Source organism: Perissodus microlepis, chromosome 23 (genome assembly GCF_051167445.1).
Source record: "Perissodus microlepis isolate ML-2025 ecotype Zambia chromosome 23, ASM5116744v1, whole genome shotgun sequence".
Classification (NCBI taxonomy): domain Eukaryota; kingdom Metazoa; phylum Chordata; class Actinopteri; order Cichliformes; family Cichlidae; genus Perissodus; species Perissodus microlepis.
In genome coordinates this window covers 24180191-24204758 of record NC_140482.1, presented here as the reverse complement: position 1 = coordinate 24204758, position 24568 = coordinate 24180191, and the positions used below count along the sequence as shown (strand labels likewise).

The following is a 24568-nucleotide window of genomic DNA, read 5'->3' as shown; positions in this document are numbered from 1 at the left end:
GGAAAGTGAAAGGAGGGATTCAAACCTGATCTTCCTGTTCACTGTCAGGAGGGGGCTGAGTTGCGTGACCATTGGGAGTTGGCGGTGCAGATGGCGGCCTTCCTGATGACAGTGGCCGTGTCACAGAGATCACGCCCTCCTTCCTCTGATACTCAATAGGAGACTGGAGAGCTGTGGGCACAGATTAGATGTAACATGGATATGCATGAGCTGTTTCAGTGAGATTTAAGGTGATTTATAGAGATCTAGGAATGTTGGAGGGTTGTTCACAAAAATTATACTTTTGATTGATTCAAGGAGTTTTCAAGGAGGTTGTAAGAAAGACATTTTTGGGAAATTTGGAAATTGGATTCATTTGGCATTAAACAAAGATTAAACAGCTTGCAGAGGATTTGAGACTTAGGAAGGTATTCTAAGATTTCAAGGGTGACTTAAGGGGGGTTTACGTTAACACAAGTCCAACGTTACTAACATAACAGAGATGTTTAAGGGTGGTTTGGGGAAATTAAGGCTATTTAAATATGGTTTAAGGATATTTAGGGTAAAACAAAAAGTATTTGAGGAATATGAGAAAGATAATAAAAGATGTTCCATTGAGATTCAGTAGCATTTCAGTTGAATAAGAGATTTCAAAATCAGTGGGGATCCAATGACAATGAAAGGGAATTTTCTAAGGAGAATTAAGGACATTTTAGGACAGGTAATGTAATGGATATTTCAGATATTTCAGGAATGTTTTTGACAAGGTTTTTACCTGACAGGAAGTTGTTCTGGGCATCCAGCAGGGAAGCAATGGTCTCTACCCAGGTCATCTTTATGCTGGCAGAAGATGCCTGGAGCGTGAAGCGCTCCGCCGACCCACGAGACCACAACACAAACTTACAGGGATCACCGTCCACGCTGTCCTGCATTGCCAGATAACTCACCTGAACACAAACAATAACACAATTACTCCTAATTCAGACCTCAAGATGGTGTCGAGTCTAAACAATGCTGACCAGTCTGACCTTTATGCTGTTCTTGAACTGGTATCCTGGGTTGTTGGAACCTTTGCGCAGCAGTTCGCTAAAGATGATGATCTGCTCGAACAGAAAAACTCTGCGCTCTTTGCTGCGAGACAGAACGCCTCCATCCTGCTCCCAAACACAGAAAGTCTCCTGCTGCAGCAGCTTCCCCTGAGACGTTAGCTTTCCCTGGAAAGCACGAGGAGGTGAGTGAAGAAAGAAAGACCGATGGATAAGAGTCCAGGTACCCTGCAGCAAACTTTACATTTCCAGGAAATCAGCAAAAGTAAATTGTGTACATGCCTCATATATGTCATTGTTAATTGTTTGTATTGTGCTTTCTACACACATTTCTAATTTTTTTTAATTAATATGTGCCTGAAACAGGTAAATTGCACACAAACTACTTGAGAAGCTGTTGTTGTAGAGCTCGGTAGCAGCACCCCACAACAACATTATTATGCCGTGTGTGCTGTTATCAATGTAATATGGTGTTCCTCTGGGTTTGGTTCATTGTCCTTCATCTCTGTGTGGTTCAGTTCTGCTTTTTGTCCATTTTGTGTTAGTAGACCAAAATGGAAACTTAAAATTTGAAATATTATCACATTTCTTTCAGAGCTTTCAGTGTTAATTAGCATGAAATCAATTATGTTACTATGTTGTCCTAGTGACATGAAATTGCTAACAAAACAAATCAGCCGGACAAGTGGACAGACAGGTGTACCTCGTATCCCTGCAGGCGTCCCAGGTTCATCATGTCATTGCAGCGTTTTGGAACCAATGACATCAGCTCCACTGCTTTCTGTACACAGACCACACACACAGTTACTAAATATTACAAAAGTTCGTGTTAGTCCTCAGGGCAATGATTCACCATCTCGTGTAAATCATTTATAACGATCTTCACTATGCCAGAAGCAGCAGCAGCTCTTTGCTGTCTCCTGCTCGTTGGTTATGAGACAGAAACAGCTGTCTGCTGAAGAACAAAACTCTGTTTGTTGTCTATGAGAGTTTTTTTTACAACTCTTAGCAAAGCTAAAAAACTAAATATCTATTTTTTACAAAAAATTTAACAAAGTTTATCATTTTTAAAAGTCACAAGAATTTGAATGAAAATATAATAAATTCAGTAAATAAACTGTTTCCCAGAATGTAGATCCTTTGTGCCTTTGTGTATTATCAAAACAGTTTATGGCACAACACAACTGTTTTTATATTATCAAACTAAAACTGATCAATAACAAAAAACACGAACAAAGCTGTGGTTCAGTTGTTTGATGTTTCTGAAAGCTTATGAGATGATTTACAGAAAAGGAAAGCAAAGAAACAAAACTTACCTCAATCTCCTCACAGTCCAGCCCTGCCTTCGACGTATACTTGAGGAAATCCTGATGAACAAACAGCAAAAATATAAGTGTTTGAATGTCAGCCACAGTCATAGTGTGTCCTTAAAGTGTAACATCAGAAAATATCTTAAAATACACGCTGGTATGATGAACTGATGAGTTTATCTCTGATTTCTCACAAAAAGCTCTACCCAAAAGCACAAAATTTATTGCCATTACAAGCAAGGCTGTCATTGTGAACCAATCAGAGTGCACAGGTAATAACTGTTAAGGGAGTTAATAAAACAACCCACACATTTCTTGCCTGAGTTGAGTCCCAAATAATTTCTGAGTCTAATACTACACCCATGTCAAATCGTAGCTAATTTCAAAGACAACATCAGTATGAGTCAATTCAAGTCTTGAGGTCAGCTCCAACTCAAAAACAACAAATCCCAAGTTGCATCCCGAGTTGTGTCCTGAATCAAGTCCCTCAATAAAAGGTAAAAACTCCACCTGACCGAAGTTCTAATCCAAGCCTGGAGCAAGAGCCAATAGGTCTGTGCGATATGATCAAAATCTCATATCCCGATAGAAGACATTTCTCATCCCAATAATGGTATATATCACAAAATAGTGCATTTTCTGTGAATTCTGTGAATCTCTGGCACTCGACGCGTTTTCAGCTGGGCGTCCTGTACCTGGAGTGGAGTGTTTTGACCGTTGCATGAAACTATATATATTTTTAGTTGTATTTTAAGTTGTATAAGTTGTATTACATGACATGACATGTTGCGAGGAAAAGCCTGTTCTAACGTTTGAGTCTAAGGTTTATTTTGAGCACCTGACGGCTCTTTTTTGCTTCTCATCTGTAAACTCTCTTCATACTTTTTCATGTAATTCTTGTGCTGGTAGAAGAAAAAAAATACTGCTTTAAACAGAGTGTTTTGCAACACCTCGAAACAAACCATAAGGTATAATATGAAACGATAGATGATTTCATTTCTTCATCCGATATATTTTGTCATGTCACACAGCCCTGAGAGCCAACCAGTCTATAATCAAGATCAGCACCTCTGGTGGTTTTTAGTTTTATGCCATATTTGTCAGGGAAAATACACAAAACCCTAATAACCCTAATAATAAAAGAACCTTTGTACCACATTTAGCTACTGGGTAATTGTCTTCTATGGTCTCTGGGCAGATGCATTTTTAAGCAGGATATAAAATACCCAAACTTACTCCACAGATAATACTAGCAATTCCATTGTAACATTCAGATTCCACCAAAAATGTATTAAATATATTTTAAAATCAATGTTTCATTTAAGCAGTTAGTGTAAACAAAAATCATGTTGACAGATTCTTCACAGACCTTGAGCAGCAGCTGGTACTTGGTGATTCTCTGGATTGGTTTGATCAGATAATCACTGATGGACATCCTGCAGCTGATCTCATGCTGGATTTCCTACAGACAGACAGGCAGAGACAGAGATAGAAGGTCTGGTTCAGTTTCAGTTTTTGGCTGATTTTTACTATAGCAAGGTCCATTCAAGAACGTGCATTTTAGTGAAGCCTGCTCTTTCGATTTTTTTCCCCTTTTTAACTTTTAAGATAGTAATGTTTAAAAAAAATCAGGAAAGAAAAATAAAAGAAACTATTATGGGTTGATTTAATTGATTTGTTTATGGCTTGGTGAACTGAAAACAACTTTCCATTGATGTGGATAATAAAGTTATTCTATTCTATAAGATAATCATAAAAGAATAGGCAAGTATAGAAATGAAACAAAAAAGAAAAGCGACGCATTACCTCGAAATAGGTCTCATACTCAATGACGATGAACTCTGACCTCGGCTTATTCTGACAGTAAACCACATACATGTGTAGACGACGCTCCTGTAAAAAACAAGAAAGTAAAAAAGAAATAGTTGTATTAGGTCTTCAACACATCCTGAGTCAAGTCCCAAGCAAATAACAAGAAGTCCTGAGTTCTGTGATAACTCAAATCCTATGTACAGACAACAACTCGAGCCAAGTTCAACCTCAGGAGCAAGTCATGAATTTAGAATTGAGCCCCATGTTGTTGTAGCTTCTGAGTTATTCAGCTCATGCTAGACCTTGACTCTCACCAGGTACTGGAACACAAACTTGTTTGGGACCCTAAACCAGCGAGGAGGTTCCCTCTAAGGCAGAAGGGAACAGGAACACACAGACGTAAACAAAGCTCTTAGAACATGTGGTTATCCTAACTCGGCCTTCATCAAATCAGTGAAAATGCAGAGGAAAGAATGCCAAACACCAACTAGGGAGAAACAGAACGACAACAACTTTTTTAGTTCCTGTAGCATGTTTATTGGAAATTCTCTCCAAGCATGGCATCCCAGTGCACTTCAGACGTAGCAAATCTAGCAGACAAAAACTGGCTCATTGCAAGGACAAAACTCCTAAAAGCAAGATGAACAACATATGGTATGCAGTGCAGTGCAGTGAGGAGGGCCTGGACCCTTTTATAGAAGAAACCAAACAGCCACTCTATAAATGTATGGTACAACATGGAGGAGTCATCTCAACAGGAAAAGACTCACCTGCATTTAAAAAACATTGGTCACTCTTTCCAGGAAACCACTTTGGACTAGGAAGACATGTTCCCAGGCACGTCAACCCCCCGCTCACTTCAGTAGGTCACTGATGGTTTGAGGCAAGGTCTCACAGTGGTTTCAGTGGTAACCCCAGATCATGGTAATGATCCACATCTTTGTTCACATCTTAGATCATGTGAATATTCACATAATCAATTGTGGGTCTAAGCCAGGACAAACAAGTCAAGTCCTAATGCAGGGACAAGCTGAGTCTTAAGTTGACAATTGAGTGAAACTTTGAACAAAGTTCTAAGCCAAGCCATAAAAAGTAATGAGCCAAGTCCTATTTGAATCCTGATTCCTATCTTGAGACAAAAATAAATAAATTGAGCCCTGAATCTAGTTCTAAATGAAGCCCAAAGTCAAGACAAATGAGTTCTGAGTTGAGTCCCTGAGGTCTCAGGTCAGAGCCATGCTATATATTCTGTTTTGAACAAGTCATTTTGTTTGTAGAACTCACATGTCTGATGAAGAGGTCTGCGAGCAGGTCGTGATTCTGAATACAACGCTCTAACTCCACCAGGAAGAAGCTGAAACAGAAAAGCATGAGCATGAGCATGAGCATGATGGTCTATCTTTGTGTATATAATGAAGTGTGTTTGTTCACGTGTGCATTTGTGGCACGGACTCGCGGTGCCAGTCGTAGATCTGCTGGATATTGCCGAAGACAATCTTGTCTTTTCCTCTCATCTCCTCTGGAATCCCTCTGACCTCCAGCCGGGACATGAAGCCCTGAGAAACGTCAGCAGAGAACATGTCGTACGTTTAGATTGACATTTGTAGAGTCTTTTGGGTGGAGCGTCAGTAGGTCCTTTCTTTCAGTGTGATGTTTGTGTCTCACCTCAACTATCACTCCCAGATCCTTTACATAGTCCTTCTCTGATTGGACCATCTCATTAACGACAAACCTGCACACACAGAACCACAAAATTCAAGTCTCCTTAAATATGCATTCAAAACTTGGACTTGGTAATAAATTTGGGTTTGTCTTACATGCGTCCTCTTAGTGCTTTGTTTCTCTGCTCCGTGTCTGATTCATTTGATCCCTGATCTGAGTCTAGAGCCTGAAGAAATAGAAAAGGCTGAAATTAAAAGAGTTCTGTGTAACCTCAGAAAACTGTAATCTTTTATTGATGACAAGAAAACAGCGTGAATACTGTACACAGTTTGACAGCTGAAGGCACCGCCTTGTACTTTTAACTACACTAGGAATCACAAGCAAGCCAGTAATCTGATAGTGTTCTATTGAGGCAATATGTTACTATGAGATCTTTAAGATAAGATGGGGCCTGATCAGTCAAGACCTTATATGTGAGGAGAAAGATTTTTAAATATAATTGTGGATACAACAGAGAGCCAATGAAGAGAAGCCATTACAGGAGAAATATGGTTTCACAGTATTCTTGCTGCAACATTGTGGATAAAATGAAGGCTTTTCAGGGATCTTTTAGGACAGCCTGATAATAATTGCAATAGTCCATCATAGAGGTAACACATATTGAACCAGTTGTTCAGCATCACTCTGAGACAGGATGTTTAGAAATGTAGAAATACAGCAAGAAAAAAACAGTCCGACATCTCTTACAGTGTGCCTTTACGGACATATCTGGTCAAGATTCCTAACAGGAAGCCATGGTAATGCCATCCAGAGTCAGTATCTGCTTAGACACCATGCTTCCAAGGTTTTTAAGACCAAGTTCAGTAACCTCCATTTTTCCAAATTTAGATAAAGGAAATTATATGCCATGGAGGCTTTCAGGCCTTGAAAACATGCCTGTAGTTTAATTAATTGATTTGTGTCAACTAGTTTCATAGGTACCTACAGCTGGGTATCAACTCCAACAACGAAAATGTATGCTGTTTCCTAATAATATTACCTGTATGTATACAATGAAAAGTACTGATCCCAACACAAGAACCTACAGAACTCCATGAGTAACTCTCTTTAGTAACACGAAGAAACTGAAATGTACCAGATAGATATGACTCAACCCAGTGCAGGGTATTTATGTAACTATGAGGTCCACTGGCAGGAGACATATGAGGATCACTGGTATCTTCCACTAGTGCTGCATGCAACTCTGAATCAGGACTGAAAACTCTTCAAATAAACCACTCTTCTGTATAAAAACATTTAGTTTATTTTTGTAGTTATTCAAAAAGTTTTCTGAAGAGGTTTTTTACCTCGTGACTAAAGCAGCAAATACAATATTAAGAAATTTATGGCACATTCATCTTCAGCCATTAAACATTTCTAGCTTTAAACAGAGCCACTCTTACCTCAGGATTGTTAGGGTCTTTGATGATCTGCATTGGGGGTGGTAGAGGGGTGTGGCTTTCTTCCTCTGGCTCCTCCTCTCCACCACTATGCCCTGCCTCCTCCTTCCTCGCCTTCTACATAATTTAAGAAGCAATTAGTTTATGTTATCATTATTACTATTTTGTGTATTTAACCCATCATTTGGATGGGTGTCTACACACCATTTGCGCATTTCCTGTGAGGGGTGTGGTCATCTCTGTCCTGTTGTCCCGCCTCCTCGTCCTGATTGGCGGTTTCTTCTGTCCATCTGCTTTTCCCTGACTCAGCCTCCGCACCGGACTAGTCAACCAGCGCTGCAGCAACAGTTAATGTAGTTACCGTTATTGATGCCACTGAGTATTGTATCACCACGGCTACGGTTCATACAGCTGGTACAAATAGGACTAAAAACTCAGGAGCCCAGAGTTACCTGTGATACGAGCTTCATCAATGTCACCCAGCACGTTACAAATGTGTTCATCTGGTTTTAAACTACATTTTCGTTCATAGTGTGCTGATAGGATGTGCTGAGAACTGCATGAATCCAGTCCAAGTTTAACATATGAAGAGCAATTTGTGGAGATTTTCTTGATCTACAGAATGTTTTCCACTAACAGTTTTTTAAAAGAGCTTCTCTTAACTATTTAAAACACAACCTTCAAATAAATTTTGGCTTCGCCAACAATTTTACTTTTTTTAAATATATTTTTTAACACTCATTTATGCACAAATCAAGATTCAGCTATGATTACACATCAACACTCATACAATTTAGACACAATGATAAAAACTGAGGAAACATTTCCTGTGAGCTAATGCTTCCAACTTTAGTAATCCATTACATTTAAGGGGGAGCTTACAGTATCAAATGCTCATTTTAACCAAAGTTTCAGATTTTATGTAATGATGTGAACATATGCAAAAGTAAATATTATGAACCCAGAGCTCAATCCTTATGACTGCTCTGAATGCTGTGTTTCCAAAATGACACCTTGGCAGCTCTGGATGCTGTTTTCAGACAGACGCCAAGTAGAAGTAAAAAAGTTTGTGGACTGATGGGAGACAGAAGCTAAAGCAGACTGTCTGAGACACAAATGAACTGCTTTTCTAAGACAAAGAAAGATTATTTTTAGCTGTGAATAATGCAAAGCCACTGGAGTGGAGTCCTAGAATAAAAACAAACACAATAACTTCTCTTTAGTATTTTTGACCATAAACCACAGCATTAACAAATCTCAACAAACACACAAAGTGCCTATCTGCATTTCCCTTTGAGAATACCAGAGAACCCACAATTAAGATAACTAAAGCCCTCTGACTGTAGGTTAATATCCTGACCAGAATCAACTGAATTCTGTACTCAATCGTTTTTATGGTTTCGTTTTTGTTTTCATGTTTTGTTTTCAATCAGTTTCATTTTCGTATAATTTTTATTAGTTTCAGTGTTACTTTCAGTTACGTTGTGATGACCTGGTTCATGTTTGTCGAACTGTAAGATTTAAAAAACATTCAGACCAACAATAGAAATATTTGAGTCAAAGCCATGTAGACATCCCACTCTCCACAGATGAACCAAAGCCTCCTCAAGCTGCTTTATGTTAACACATTTGACCCAAATTCTCCCATTTCAGTTCACAGCGAGCTGTTACCTTTAGAGTGTTCCCGGTTCCAGAGCCGCTCCGCTTCGCCCCCGGTGAGCCCACAGCGCCTCCTGCTGGAGCCCCTCCCACTCCAAACACTGTGGGAGAAGTGGCACCTGAGAGAAGAAAAGGCAGAGAGGGGTCAGAGGTGAGTTTTAGTGCTGTCTTTTCTGAGTGCAATGGGTGCTCAGAGTTATTACTGTGGTCTCACTTTGGCTAGTAGTCTGAGTCTGGAGGCCTGAACTTTCAGAGCTGTACAAACTCGACTCTGCAGACACAAAGAAAAACAGATTATCAGTAGAGCAGGGCGATATGACCAAAAATATTTATCACGATATACATTTGAAAATTTGTGATAATGATATAACTGACGATATAATTGACACTAGACAAAATACTTTACAACTCCACAACTTTATTAGTGGAAAAAAAAACATCAATGTATTTTCACTAAAACAAGCAGCTGTTTTTTATGTGCATTAAAGTTATATATAAAAAAACAATCAGTGCAAATGCAAATTCCTTGCTGACAGTTTAACCAAAAGGCGTTTTACCCATATTCTATCGCAATATTTCATTTTCTTATCGTAGCCCAACATTATACCGGTATTACCGTGAACGGTATGCTATGGCCCAGCCCTAATTATCAGACTGTTAACAAGAAAAACCTGGACTGGAAATACCAGAAGGTGTGAGGTTAAATGAGAAAAACAGAAACTACTGTGAAGCCCGAAAGACACAAATAACACAGTTTCTTCTTCTTCTTTAGCAGAAGACTAAAAATTGTTGTATTAAGTTATATGAACACTTCTGGAAATCTAATTTCATTTTTAAGCCCTCAACAAGGAAAATTTAACAACCTTAACTCAGCAAAAAAGCATGCACACCAGTCATGAAAGATAGTTGGTTTCTTTGAAGTAAGGAGGTATGAGGGACTTACTGATAGCTAGTTACCCTAGCTTAATTTAATTTTAATAGAATCTTTCGTTTAAACCTAAAGTTTAAAGTGATTCACAAGTAAAACCCTAAACCACACAGAAAAGTGAGCAAAATAACAAAAAAGACACAGAGACAGGACTCACAAAGAACCTGACGAATGAATGAATAAACTATTAGCATAAAACTACAAACACAAACAAAAAAATCTCAAAAACTACAACTACAGGCTGTAAAAAAATCAAGTGCATTACAATATCATTTTGAAAACAGATCAATAAAATAATATTACATGTAAATATATGTGAGCATCTATGACTTAAAAGTTAATGCTTAACTTGTGAAAGTACAAAAACCTGCAAAATAAACAATAAATAAATATACAAACTGAGATTAAAAGAATCCAGTATGTTCAGCACACATGAAATAATGAATAAAAGTGATTAAAGATAACTCCATTAATAACAATTAATAAATGCAGACACACTGATTATGATAGATTAGAACTGATATTTATTTTAATGACTTAAAATCAGCTGTAGAGTAGGTGTGTGGTATATTTAGATATACGCTGCCTTATTTGACCTCAGACAAGTTGTTACAACACTTTGCAGCCAGCAGAGCCCACTGACGGCAGCGTTTTACCTCAGAACAATTGAACTCCCGCTGCCTCCGCTTCGGTGAACCACTAAATAACTGTATTTAGTGCAAGTAGTTCTGACACATGAGATCTACTGGAATCAATATTTTACTGTAGAAAGAAGAGTTTGGGCACAAAGACTTCTTTGAGGGTGTTGTGTGAAATTTTTCCTTTAGTTTATGTTTGAATGAGAATAATTAAATATTCAAAACGACCCTGGTGGAATTTTCCTTTCATAACTAAGAAGCAGCTTCATGTAGTTATCTTGCATTGTGTCTAAGACTAAAGTTTATTTAATTCTTACATAATGGGACAATGTTCACTACATTTACTGTACCCCAAACTAAAGTCATTAGTTAATTATTTCTTTTTTATGGCCGTCACTGAGAGCAGACAACCTTCTGATGACATTTTTCAAGACTTCCCGTCAGTGTTTCCATGTTCTGATTCATGCACATGTATCAGATAATAACAGCAGCCCACGTCAGGAGGTTGGTGGTGTTGGGGCAAATCATTTCAGATTTTCAGAGACCCGAGTTCGACTCATACATGCAACAGATTTTTACAAATAATTTGTATTTTTGCAAAGATGTTATTTTGTTACATGTAACAAAATGTAAAATGTTACTTTTTTATGGAATCTGGTCAAATGAAATACATTCAGTTTACACTGAGCACATTTTCCTTAAAGAGTGAGCATTTGAATAAATAAATATTTGACTGATTTTGTGTATTTCAGTTGTGTTTTACCCAGAATTATTTTTTTTAAAGGTGTTATTACTTAAAAATATGACTTTCAGTCAGGTTTAGGCATTACAAACTCCCGTGTTGGATTTACAAAAAAACCCCGCTTGTTTGGGCTAAAATACAACTTCCACATCTTTAAAGCTTTATTTCTTTGTTGCCGTGGTGATGCTTACCCGCTCTTTCTGGACAAAATCCATGCTTTTGACATTAAACTAGGTTTCTTATTGAAAGGTGACAATCGTCTCCATGCACACAAAATAAAAGACTTGAATCTGACAAATGGTTGAATGTTGCCCCTCGGCAAGCTTCCAGAAGTCCACCAATCAGAAGAAAGTGTGGAAGGGCGACATCAAAGACACAGGAACAAAAACATCTTGTTCTGGCACATCCTGATCAACAGTTTTGACCATACATTAGGAAACTTTGCTCAGTCACTTGTTGTTTCAGTCAAAATTATATTAACCTGGTAGGTGTGGATGGAAACAGGCATTCATTTGCTTGTTCTCTCAAATTTGGTTTTATGTTGATGAAACTCTGCTGATTTCCTAACATTCATGTGGATTTAGTCTCAGTGTAAAATCATGCTTTACAAACTGTGACTGTCTGACATTTTTGTTGTTTGCCAGCTGAAAACAACAGCAAGAGATTCTTATTACGGACAGACCTCTGCTGATTATTGTGGATATGAATATGGCTGCTTAAAACTCAAACAAATCCACCAGTTAGTCAGTCTGATTATTGTAAAATAGTCACCGAAGGACACACACACACGCACACCTACTGTCTGCACTGTGTTACTTTGTGTGTGTGTGAGGTCTTTCATACAAAAAAGGAAAACCTGCGTGTCCTGTTCACGACACACACACACATGCATATTCACACATCGTTCACATTCTTGCAGCGCTGTTTGCTGTAAAGGCACACACACACACACACACACACCTATTACTTATTAACCATTGCACACCCATATGTTTTCTCCAACACCCGTCACTCTCTCTCTCTTTCTGTCTCTCTCTCACTCTCTCAGTGTGAACCCACCTCGCTCGTCCTCTCGCTCGTGCACAATCCATTCCCAAATGCCCGAACAATCCCAGCATGCACCTCTGCCCCGCCGCATGCTTCCACATCAGTCCATTCAGAGAGATATTAAGAAAGAGGCAGACTGACTGACAGAGGTGTTTCTCTGCTCTCAGCTGAATGACACTAAACAAGAGTCAGAGGTCTGGGGGTGGAGCCACAGCATCTAAACCCACAGAGGGTGGGTTTAGATGCTGTGGGGGAGTGGCTTATAGAGTAATAGTAATAAAAAACTAACACAAATCAATTACAATGATAAATGTAATAAAAATAAATAACCTATGAATGAAAAGAAAAAAACTTAAAATAATTTAAAATAAAAATAAGCGAAGTAAAAATAAAATGGTAGAGTAATAAAAGTACTACATAAAATCAAGTGAAGTATAAACAAAGTGAGAAAAAACACTACATAAAATGAATAAAATATAATAATAATAAAACCAAATTAAAAAAATATTTAATAATATGAAAAATAAAACAAGTTTATTTGGAACAAAATATAAAATAAAACTCCATAAAACACAAAACAAAGTATGAATAAAAATAAACACGAGCACTAAAAGGGAGTTTATTTTTAACTAAAGCTTCCATTGTTTGTAACGAGGAAGAACACCCAGCGGGTCGCCCCACACACACACACACACACACACACACACACACACAGTCAGGATGATAAACTGTAGATTCTTGTCTGTGTGAAACTCCTTCAGGTCAATGTTTAACCGTGTGTGTGTGTGTGTGTGTGTGTGTGTGTGTGTGTGTGTGTGTGCGCGCATTTCAAACACCTTGCCAAACCAGATTACAGATTAAAGTTGGGACAAAGTTGCCTCACAGGTCGAGGCCACGCTCAGTGCTGTGGTCACTTTTCTGTTTCCACTGAAACTACATAGGCATTTTTGTTCTGTGTCATGTTACTCATAGTAAAAACGATTAAAAAGGCAATATGTGTTACTCGACATGACAAGTCTGTTTCTTGTTTTGTTATGTATTGAAACTTGTGGGAAGTATGTTAGCTGCTTGGATTCATTTATTTTCCTTCTGTGGAGTACTACTTATGTTGAGAGAGTTGAAGACACACATATTTCTGTATTACACCTTCTTCCAGCTGTTTATTAGATTTATAGTGTGCAAATTACGTATTAATGCAATTTGCACTGCTCTCTGGCACAATGACAGTTTTACTTTTTATTCATTTTTAACTTAAACTAATTTTATTTTGTTGTTTTCTTAGGGTTTTTTTTGGTATCTGTAAAACAGTAAAAGGCCCCACTATGCATTGGTGGTACTTTTATTTTGGCTTTTTTATTTATTCATTGTAGACTCCATCAACAAAGCTACAATAGATGACTAGTCACTCCTGTTACAATGAAGTCTGTGTGTTGGCTAATCGTAAAAAATCTACACAGCCTGTGTTTGTTGTCTGATGACAAAATTATAACACACTTCTTAGAGAATACAGTGAATTTTCAAAATAAAATGTTCAGTACGGTGTCCCCTAGAGTCAAAGCATGTATAAACTCCAAAACACGTACAAACTCCAAAACACAACGGAAGTGCTCCAGGACGCTAGGGGCAGTGTTGAGGTTGATTTGCAAAAAAAAGGCAAGTTTGTTGCAAACACATGGAGTTGGATACCGGCAGAAAACACCAGCAAGGATAGAACAACCACGCTTTATAAGAAAGGTAATGTGAAAACTGTTGTTTGTTTGATTTGTTTTTAATTACTATGAACGCTTGGTTCATGGTGGAGTCAAATCTGACGTTAACAGTGAGGTTCTCTCTGTGCTTTGCTCAGAGAGAACCTCAACACTGCCCCTAGCGTCCTGGAGTACTTCCATTGTGTTTTGGAGTTTGTACGTGCTTTGTCTCTAGGGGCCACCTTAGCTTCAGTGCAGGATAAACGCTCTCCTTAAATACTCCCAGTGGGATTTGTAGCTGTAATAAGGATGGAACAATTTGTCATTACAGACGCACCTGTGATTATACTGTCTTTGTATTTAGTAGGATTTAGAAAGGTTATGTTGGCGTGAAGTTTGTGAATGGCCGGTCTATAGTACCCCTCACAGTGATGGACATCACACTAGTGCAGGACAGACTGTGGTATCCACAGTCTCTGCTAGGTTCAGTTTTAGGGCTCCAGGGATCATTTTGAATGTAAGCTGATGATGCTCTTCAGTGTCAGCTGCAGGTCTGCTTCTTATAGAAGCAATTTGCAGAAAGTTGGACACAGGAAAAACATAGAAAATCAAGTTGATTTACAAAATAAAAGACCCTCCGCAGTTTTAGATGCATCAGAAATGCATCTGTTGTAAAGAAGAAGAAAAAAAAACACTGTCAGGCAAGCAAAATATGCCCTGTGTATCCCTGTGGTTATGCATTTCCCTGTTTCCTATGCATTACACTGTTTTTACACTGGCTCAGGGTTTAGAGCAGTAAACCTCTGAGCAGAAGCATCCTGTCTGGAAACAAGAATCTACTGTTCCTAAAATGAGTCAGTTCCCCTGAATAGACTGCTACACTAGATGTTGGCAGGAGTCTTCCCTCCTGCGAAACCCCACGTTAACACCTTCTTGTGCTGACATTTGGTTTGTTCCACAGGTTGCACAGCTGGAGGTGTTAGCATTACTGGAAACTATCATTATGGTCAAGAGGTTGTATATATAATATATATAATAAACTTTTTTGAAGACTCTGTGGTCTAGTGGCTCTAAAAGTGTGGGCTTCAGCCCCCTGTTGGGCTGTAAAGGTACTGCAGGTGGGTGAGAAGTCAGGTTAATGTTCATATTTGCAATTTAGGTAAAAATGTTCTTTAAATATTTACATTTAAAAGGAAAAGGGGCTAATAAAACATCCTAAATTTGTCTTATATTTAGATCAAAAAGATGGAAATATTTCATTGCAGGCTTGTGTGATGATCAGAGTTGTGATTAACGGTTCAGTTTTCCAGAAGCTTATAGCCAAAGCTGCATTTTGAGATGTTTCCTCATTACTGTGGACCATCTCCTTGAAGCTCATAAAGCTGTGATGTTAATGTGAAGCGGCAGAGTCTGACAGACACAAAGCGCATTTAATTTTTCATGCTCAGCTATGGGACAAGCACTCAAGGACTCAAGTGTGTTTACAACTTTACAAACATGGATTTAAATATTTAGGTGGCACAGAGAGAGAGCGAGGATGTGGGACACATACAGCGTGAGGATGTTTAAAATTGCCTCTGGCTAAACAGGAAGTGACATCGAGCAAACAAGGGATGTGCTGCAGCAGTTTAAAAATGACCACGCTGTTGTTTTAGAAGGTATGTTTTCTCAGGAATCACTTTTTTTAGATGTTTTCCTGTACATGGCAGTTAGAGCATCATTAATATCTGTGATTACAGTCAGGTCCCTTTGGGGCTGATGGGAACACAGGCAATAAGTTCTCTGGGTACTCACCCCTCCCGGCGCTCACAGTGGAGGAGTTAGAGGTGGAGGTGATGGTGGTAGAGGATGAGTTGCAGGAGGAGGAGGTGGTGGTGCTTGTAGAAGAGGTGCTGGAGGATGTGGTGGAGGCTGGGAGCAGTCCCTCCATATCGGCTGCACTGTGGGAGTGCGACAGGCAGAGGGTGCTCATGGGCAGTAGACCCTCCTGTGAGGAAACACAGCAGCGATGTTAGAAGGATGGTTGAGCATCAGAAAAACAAGGAAACCCTCTCACACACTTTAACGGTATTTATGGCTATAAGTTCTTGCCTTTGTTACACGTGGGGACCTTCATTATATTTGTCACTTATGGGGACATTTCTTGCTAATCTGCTTAACAGCCCCTTTTCCCTCAGTGAGTGTGTCACTGGTTTTAATGGTTAGATAGAAATCTGAGGTTCTTTTGTCTGAGGTTATTCATTACATCAGTTGTCCAACCCATCATATAAAATAATCTGCTAATTTTCTAAGCTCAACCGGTTTGTTTCTTTCATCTAAAGTCCCTCAGTAAAAATCAGACTTACTGGCACACGATACTTTGGATCTATTAGTAGACCCTTTAGTGCTTTTCTCATTCCCTCAGCTGCTCTGGACCACAGCAGGGAACTTAATCCGGAAACTTTAAAGCTTTCTTACCAATTTCCTTTAATCCAAAAGGGACATTAAAAAGATCAGAACTTCTTAATGTATAACTTGAAGTAGAAAGAATTAAAAAAAAAAAAGAAAAGAAAAATGTTTCAGACCACAAGGACAGTCAAAGTTAATATGTTTAAAGATAAATTGGCATCATAGAAACAGATATCTTCTATCAGGAAGTCAAGTTTGCCAAACGCTGTGAAACAATGTGTAAGAAAAAAGTATGAATATAATTCTGCAGAGATAAATATTTTAATTCTGTTTTATTTATATAGCACCAAATCACAACAACAGTTGCCTCAAGGTGCTTAATATTGCAAGGCAAAGACAATAATACAGGGAAAACCCCAATAATCAGACAACTCCCTATGAGTAAGCACTTGGCAACAGTGGGAAGGAAAAACTCAGTTTTAACAGGAAGAAACCTCCAGCAGAACGAGGCTCAGGGAGGGGTGGCCATCTGTCACAACTGGTGGGGGTTGATGGGGCAAGACAGGAAGTTTTGCTACATGTGGGGACATTTAGTTTGTTTATTATTTGCTGGGATGTTTGTTTTGTCTTCTGGATGCTAATTACCTGTTGAGGTGTTTGATCTGTGGTTCTGACCAGACACCACCCGGGCCGATCTGCTGAGCGCTCCACCAGTTCCACTGTCTGACCGCAGCGAACGCTGATCTCTCCCGGTCCTCCGGCAGAGAAATCCAACAACACCACGACTAACTCGCAGCCTCCTGACAGCTGCACGCAGACAGGTAGGACAGATTATATACAGGCGGAAGGTGTCACCGCCGTGTTGTTAAACGATAATAACAGCATCATTAGCATCAGTGCTCCAAGCTCTGAGAGAAGCAGACATTCATTCACACTCAGTATGCAGAGAGGTGTCTCCTGGAGTCCATGACCTCACTCCCATGCAGCTCACTGGGAGCGTACAACCTCTATTTCTGCAAATGATAAAACCAGGAAAATTCAGAATAAAGTGAGGGAGCAGTCTGAGATATGACTTTATTCCCTGCAGACGGCTAAAAATAAGATTTAACGTGTTTCAAGCTGCAAGGCAGGAATGAGTTCCGGATTACAAAGACACTAAATACAATATAAACTATTAATAAAGAACAAAGTCTCAGATAACTTCAAGACTATGAGCTCTGCCTATAAAGTTCAACAGTGTGGAGATGTTTGTCTTGATGCATGCTCAAACATCCAGGTGAGGAAATCCCAGAATGCTGATTCTGTTCATCTGAAAAAGGGTCAACTTTCTTTTCTCCTGAGAGCTAATCAGCTGCTTCTATATCCACTTAATCTATGGTCAATATGCAAACATATAGAAACATGGATCAAGCTTTTCTGGCTTCTCAGCCAACCAAAGCATTAAAAAGCTGGGTTTAAATGACTCTAACTGAGAGCTGATGAGTGAAAGTCACTTCAATTCAGCAGAAACATGACCAAACCACAAACCATGAAAGCCTCTCATATCATCCAAAAACAACCTTTCTCTGATTGGCCCAGAGAGCAGCATAAAACATCATGTGATCTGGTCACCGTGGTTACCGCTGACTGTGAGCTCCAACACGTGGGCTGCAGCTGGAAGAGAAAACACTTATAGCGTCCGCAGGGAATGAGACGGGTGTTCCCCAAAAAATCCAACACAGATGTGAACAGATGCGAACAGATGTGTGCGTTCAGGGAGGAAGCAAAGGTCTGTCAGAAAGGTCAGAGGTCGCGGTGTCAACTGTCACAGTGATCTCAAAGACTGACAGAGAACCCAAAAAGTTGGACAGGACAGACGGATATATTTCCAATAAGGAACCAGGTTGCAGTTGTTACGAACACAGTACTCATATTATTTTATTCACACGTATACTGGTATTTATTAATTAATTAATTTACATTCATTTAATTAGCTATAAAATTTTCTAAATACTTTTATGTTATTTTAGCTTTAAACATGAAAAAAAACTTTTCAGATAATTAATTTTTATATTTAATTTTTACAAAATAAAAATTAAATTTTAAATTTTATCTTTTCTAAAACTGTAAAATTGTATTTTTTATCCAAAGATTTATTTTAAAATAAAAGGTTTATTTAAAATACTAATTTAAAAGTAGTGTTTTCAATGTTAACTTTGTGTATAACATAATATTTTGATTATAATTTACATTTTTTTTTTATTTTTTATCTTTATTGAAATAGTTGTATATAATTTTTTTATTATATCTAAAATGTTTATTTTGCATTTTTTTCTGACATCTTATTAAGATTTACCTTTTTGGTGGATTTTATTTTTCATAAACATTTAATTTTTTTCTAGTAATACTCTATATATCATATCGTGCTGAACATTGTAAGGATAAATTCATGAAAATGCAGAAATGTTCCTTATTTAAATGTTTTCTTGCTCTGATGGATCAATTTAGACTCGTTATTATTTTCGCCACTTACATGCTGTCCCTTTAACTCCTCACAGTGACAAAAAAAGTGTATTTTTTCTTTTTCACCGTGTTATAGTCACCAACGCAGTAAAAAAATAAAGTCGTCCACCTTCCTCTCTTAACTGTCTCACAAATCAGCAGGGTCAGAGTTTCCAAGGTCAGAGGTCACTGCCACTGGCCCCACTAATGAGAAGCAGGTAAAATAAATGAAACGTACCTCATCAGGAGAGCAGAGCAGTGAAAGTTTCTTGAAGGAGTCCGACCATGAATAGTGGAAACTCCCTCAAGCACACCAAAAACACACACCCAGCCAGCTGCAGCAGCAGTGAGGTCATACGACTGCTCGACACACCCTCTCACAGTGTGTCTGTGAGTGTGCGTGCGACTGTGTGTGTGTGTTACCTTGTCGCTGTCTGCGGTGTTTTGTGACGTTCGGGAGGCGATGGAGACGGTGTCGGGTTGACTGCTGGCATCACCCAGACTGTCTGCGTCCTCGCTCGTCTCCCTGAAACAAACAAAAACATTCGGGTTGTGTTCTAGGGTTCAAAATACTCTCACAGGTCAAAAGTATGTGGACGCTACGTGCGATCTTTTAATCTAGTTTGTTTTCCTCGTCAGTCTGCGCTTCTTATTTCTTCTACAATAAGTCTGAAGCACATTTTCCTTTATTGACTAAGACATCAAATATTTTCTTCCTCTTGGGTAGGAAAAGTCAGGAAATGATATAAAAGGTCTGTTAACATTTCTAAAAGCTTAAGAGGTTGTCCATAACTTTCCTGATTTATCCAACCAACAGCTCAAACCCAGGAGCAATAAAGGTTTCAGATTTAACTGAACTGTTTAAAATGTTCGGTCACTTTTATGTAAGGGCTCCTGTAATATTACAGTAATAAGGACATTTCCATGTCCTGCTTGCTTCATAAGCACAAATGGAAAAAACCTTTGACTCGATCCAACATGAGAAACTTATGAATATCCTTCATGAGCTGGGACTTCATGGATGCCACATTCGATTGATTGGAAACCTGTAATGGTTTCAGAGACCAGGTGTACTCCAAGTGGAAGTAAACTTAAGTCTGACACAAACAGTTTTTATATATTAAGCATATAAATCTTAATAGCAGAAATAAAATAAGTGCTTTCTCACTGGAGTTTGGAGTTCAAATATTAGCAGCACTGAGAATTAGGGCTGTCGATATAACAGGTCAGGAGTCAGTATTACTGTTTAAAGGCCATCTGTGTGAGCTGACCTGCGGTTGATGCTGCGCTGTCGCCCCAGCGTGGGGTTGGGGGTCTTGGGGAGGGGGATGGGCTCCCTAAGTGCCCCCCGCAAGTGACCCCGCCTCTCCTGGATCACCTGCCGAATACTACGAACCCACTCCTGCTTCAGCTCCAAAGATGATGCCTAAAAGTAAACAAAAAGAAGGATTATTCCTTAGATCGAACCATCACTGTATGAATGTTTACTTACTCATTCATTGACAGGAGCACACACCTTTAGGACTGTCTTGTTGTCTGAGGTTGGCGTTCGTCCAACCCACAGTGCAAACTTACAGGGGTCGCCCTCTATGTGCTCTGTTACACCGAGCTCAGAGGTCTGAGACAGAGACAAGAAGTAAGAGAAACTTACTTACAGCCAAATTAGTTCCATTTGTACTTTTTTGATTTGAACGGAGCAAAGCTGGACGTTGTCCTTACCCTCAGCCTGCTCTTGTAGATGTATTTGGTCCGTCCAGATGAGTCTTTGATCTCCTTGCTGAAGATGAGTGACAACTCGAACAGGAAGAGGTGTCGGTCCCGCCCCTTTCTGATCAAAGACTTCGGCTCCCAAACCAGGAAGGAGTCCTGCAGCAGGAGCTCGCCCTGAACATCCAGACCATCCTCCACACCTGCAAGATACAAGACAGTGAGGAGCCTCCAAGACATTTCTGTCAAGTTTTGCTTTTAGTTTTAACCTTTTAAAGTTTATACATTACTTTACAAAAGTCTTGAGCGACTCCCCGTTGCTTTTTACTTACTAAAATGTGAAATAGGTGCAGTGATTTATTTGAACATGTCCAAACACACATGCAAATACAGTTTTTACTATTTTAACGAGCTTGAAAGTCAGTATTTGGTGTGACCACCTTTATCCTTCAGCACAGACTGAATTCTCTTAGGCAGCTTTCTTGTCATGTCTTTAAGTCGTCTTCAGGAATAGTTCTCCAGGCTTCTTGAAGGACATTCTTTGGATGTTTCAGCCTTTCGTTCTGTTCTCTGTCAACATGATCCCACACTACTTCAATAATGTTGAAGTCCAGGCTCTGGGGAGGCCAATCTATTAATTAATTATTAATTAATTTCCTATCTGGGTCAGAATCTGATGGTATTTTCTGTGTTGATAATTTATCAACTTTAGCACTATCTCCAACACCACTGGCTCCAAACCATGACAGAGCCTCTACCGTGTTTTACAGATGACTGTAAACTGTTTTACCTCTCTGCTGCCAAACCGTGTTATCTTTTTGGTGTTTTTCACAGATTCAACTAAAGAAATGAGAGCAGATGTGGTTTTTTAACAAAGTGTTTAAAGACATAATTTAAAATTGGCTCTCTGCTAAGTTGTCACATGTAGACACAGCACTGGTTCCTTGAGTTTGGTGCATTTTATGCTTGAATGATTCAAAGGTCACTGCTAAGTGTCTTAGCAAAGAAGAAATTCTTCTGAAAAGCCAGGTGAGACCTTCAGAAAGCCTGGAAAACTATTGATTAAGACCACTTAAAAATAACACAAGAAAGCTTCACTTCCTGGAAGCAGAATATAAAGAAATGAGGGGTGGCTCCTTCACAGTATTGTATGAAGTTCTTCATTAGATAACGACCGGAACAATTCATAATATGTCCTGACTTCATGTGAAAAATATTCTGTGTTACCTTCCAGCATGCTAACGTGCATAGCATCGTTTGCTCTCTTTGGGACGCTCAGCATCACATCCAGGCCTTCCTTTATCTCGCCTTTTCCCTCCTCACAGCACGCTAGCAGCTCCTGCATCACATTAACACATATACAGGTTCATCAGTGTTTTCCCTGGAAAATGAAGTGCTGAACTCTGTGAGAAATCTTCACAGTGAAAAAAAGATGTTTGAGTTTTATATTATAATAGTATGTGGGTGATTTTAATATTTTTTAAAAAACTGCAAAGGAAGTTGTATAAAAGAGTAGCGCATTTCTCCATGTTTAAAATATATGATTGCAGATATTTTAGAGAATTAAGCCCAAACCTGTCCCCCAAAAAAGCCAGATATTCCCACAAACCTGCCAAAAAACAAAGAGCATGCCGCCATAAATACGCTAAGAAATAAACAAAATATCTCCTTATAACTGCCAAAAAACAAACAAACAACCAAGATGTCCTCATATGCCTGCCAGAAACAGTCATATGTCCCAATGAAGGCACCAAAAACAAGCCAAATATCCCCAGAAACCCGCCAGCAAGATGTTCTCCAAAGCTCACCAAAAAACAAGCAAGATGTTGCCATAAACCCACCAAACAAACAAGCCAAATATCTCAATAAACCTGTTCAAAAAGAAAAACATAATGTCCCCATAATCCCCCCCAAACACACACACACACACACACACACACACACACACACACACACACACACACTGAAACAATTAACTGATGAGAAAAGTGTTTACAGAGGTCAAGTGAGGAGTCATTTCCTCATAGACTTCCATAGAATCAGCCTTAGTTTTACAACAGAAGTCACCTCCCTCGTGGCCATCAGCAAAAAATAGGGCAACCCTGCAGAAGCTTCACTTTGTATATTTCTTCACTGCTCTGGTTTGAAGTATTAAAAAGTTTGAAAAACAGTTAAAACATCACCCTGAACAGACAAAGTGGCAACATAAAGAAATGAAGCTCAGTCTAAAGGGGGTTACGTGTTCGGCACCTTCAGCCTCCTGCTGCTGCTGAGTTACAACAAAGTTTTCAAACTGACACGAAGCGCTTTTCATTCATTATTCCAGGCACACATGCTGTGTCCTCTGGGCTCCATATAAAGTATTCGGGATTGAAAGCTGTGCTCAGAAAAAATCCTCTGAGGTGCCGTGTTTTCCAAACAGCCAGAGGGATGAAACATTTCCGAGGCTTCCTCTAAATTTAACAGCCTTCTAAACAAAAACAGTTTGGAGCTCTGTGGGAAACACTTCGTTCTCGTGTGTTTTGAATGTGGGGGAAACGTAAAAGAAATTCAGGGCGTACCTTGAGCAGCAGCTGGTATTTGGTGATCCTCTGAACAGGCTTGATGAGAGCCGAAGAGATGGAGTTTGCTAGACCGTGTCTTCTCTGGACCTCCTGTACACACAAAATAAAAAAAGATCATTAATCAAGCTTTAAACCAGTCCAATAAAAGTCAAACCACGTTTATTGGTGACTCACAGGGAGAGCTGAAGAAAACACACTTTGTTTTATGGTCCCATAAGCTCTTTTTTGTCTTCTTGCTTATGTTTCCTATGGTTGCACTTATTTTTATTTATTTCTCTTATATTAGTATTACAGGGGAAACTGAACCAAGTAAATAGTAAACTGTACTGTAAACTCAAGAACTGATGTTTTGGGAGCTTGAAAAGTGGATTTGTTAAATTCCAAACACATCATGAAATAGCACAAACTTGGCCTATATTTGCTGTTTTCTTTCAGTTTTCTTTCTTTCAGTTCAGGGTGAGTCTGGTTGTCTCAGTTCAACCACTGGTCCATGTTATTTGGGCCAGAAGTCACGTGTCTTGTGGCATTTGGACGATAGATGGCTAACAAACATTACAGCAGTGCTGTAATTTAGCCACAAATAGCCCAATGTGTATGCTATCTGTGATTTAAACATGGTTTCTAAAAGTGTGTTACAGATGTGGCCTATGTTCATCCATCAATATCAGAATAAAGAACCAGACAAAAGTTGTAATGCTGTTTTATTTGTTCAACTCTTACAGTTTACAGTAGGCTAGATCAGTCAAAGATGCTGAGGTTGATGACTTTTGTGGTGGAAACCCAGATATGCTAAACCAAATTTCCAGTTCCTTGTTTATTCGTTACTTAATTTAAGCCTCTAATTAGTCACTGGAGACTGGATGTCCATAAACTGAATTCATGTCAGGCTGTCGAGATGGGTTGGTTCTCTGGATGGTGAAAATCTTGGATAATTTGCGTGTCCTTCCATCTGTGTTAATCTATTAACTTCCACCAGCTTGCTGGTGAACATTTTAGCAGTAGTGCTGGGTTGTGTTTTAGAAACATGCTCGAAGGTGTTAAATGTCAAATCGAGTCTCTTACAGGCATTTTGGCCTTGGAGTTCTTCTATTGTGAGATTTCCATTCAGCAAGAAGGAATTCTTCATAAAGAAGGGTAGATGTGAAACTAACTCTAAAGACGCCGCCTGGATAATATTAGGAGATTAACAACTGCTTTTACCAACATTTTTCCAAGATCTTTTTCTGTGATCCGACTTTTCATGAGAAACTGTATGTAGGGAAATCTAGATCATTTAGCTTTTCTTCTTTCTGTTGGCTCAGTGTCTAAACCTCATAGTCAAACATGGTGACTGACTGATGGAGTGTACTTCTGGTGTGGTGGAACTAATCTCTGGGTTGGTTGATACTTTGTTTTGTCTCTTGGGGAACGGTAATGGCAAAACTGCTAGAATCACAGATATCTGAATGTTGGGCTCTAAATGAGACAACTGATCCCAG

The 24568-nt window shown here is 39.0% G+C and overlaps 1 protein-coding gene across 3 annotated transcripts in view; it reads right to left on the bottom strand.

Moving 5' to 3' along the window:
* The window catches only part of LOC146361504 (kalirin-like), a 57149-nt gene that overhangs the window by 5359 nt on the left and 27222 nt on the right, over window positions 1-24568 (bottom strand). For 2 of the 3 annotated variants that reach the window (XM_084920672.1, XM_084920673.1), the window contains 23 exons: window positions 23088-23180; window positions 21754-21865; window positions 20539-20729; window positions 20336-20437; window positions 20091-20245; window positions 19243-19345; window positions 16984-17145; window positions 15745-15937; window positions 9122-9178; window positions 8920-9026; window positions 7453-7584; window positions 7252-7365; window positions 5965-6035; window positions 5813-5879; window positions 5600-5703; window positions 5432-5501; window positions 4142-4228; window positions 3705-3797; window positions 2342-2392; window positions 1729-1806; window positions 1008-1193; window positions 755-926; window positions 26-171 (listed from right to left, as the gene is read on the bottom strand). In XM_084920672.1, the coding sequence (XP_084776798.1) occupies window positions 26-171; window positions 755-926; window positions 1008-1193; window positions 1729-1806; window positions 2342-2392; window positions 3705-3797; window positions 4142-4228; window positions 5432-5501; window positions 5600-5703; window positions 5813-5879; window positions 5965-6035; window positions 7252-7365; window positions 7453-7584; window positions 8920-9026; window positions 9122-9178; window positions 15745-15937; window positions 16984-17145; window positions 19243-19345; window positions 20091-20245; window positions 20336-20437; window positions 20539-20729; window positions 21754-21865; window positions 23088-23180 (2646 nt within the window). The remainder of the gene's footprint in view (window positions 1-25; window positions 172-754; window positions 927-1007; window positions 1194-1728; window positions 1807-2341; window positions 2393-3704; window positions 3798-4141; window positions 4229-5431; window positions 5502-5599; window positions 5704-5812; window positions 5880-5964; window positions 6036-7251; window positions 7366-7452; window positions 7585-8919; window positions 9027-9121; window positions 9179-15744; window positions 15938-16983; window positions 17146-19242; window positions 19346-20090; window positions 20246-20335; window positions 20438-20538; window positions 20730-21753; window positions 21866-23087; window positions 23181-24568) is intronic. The other variant, XM_084920674.1, reaches the window with a different exon arrangement.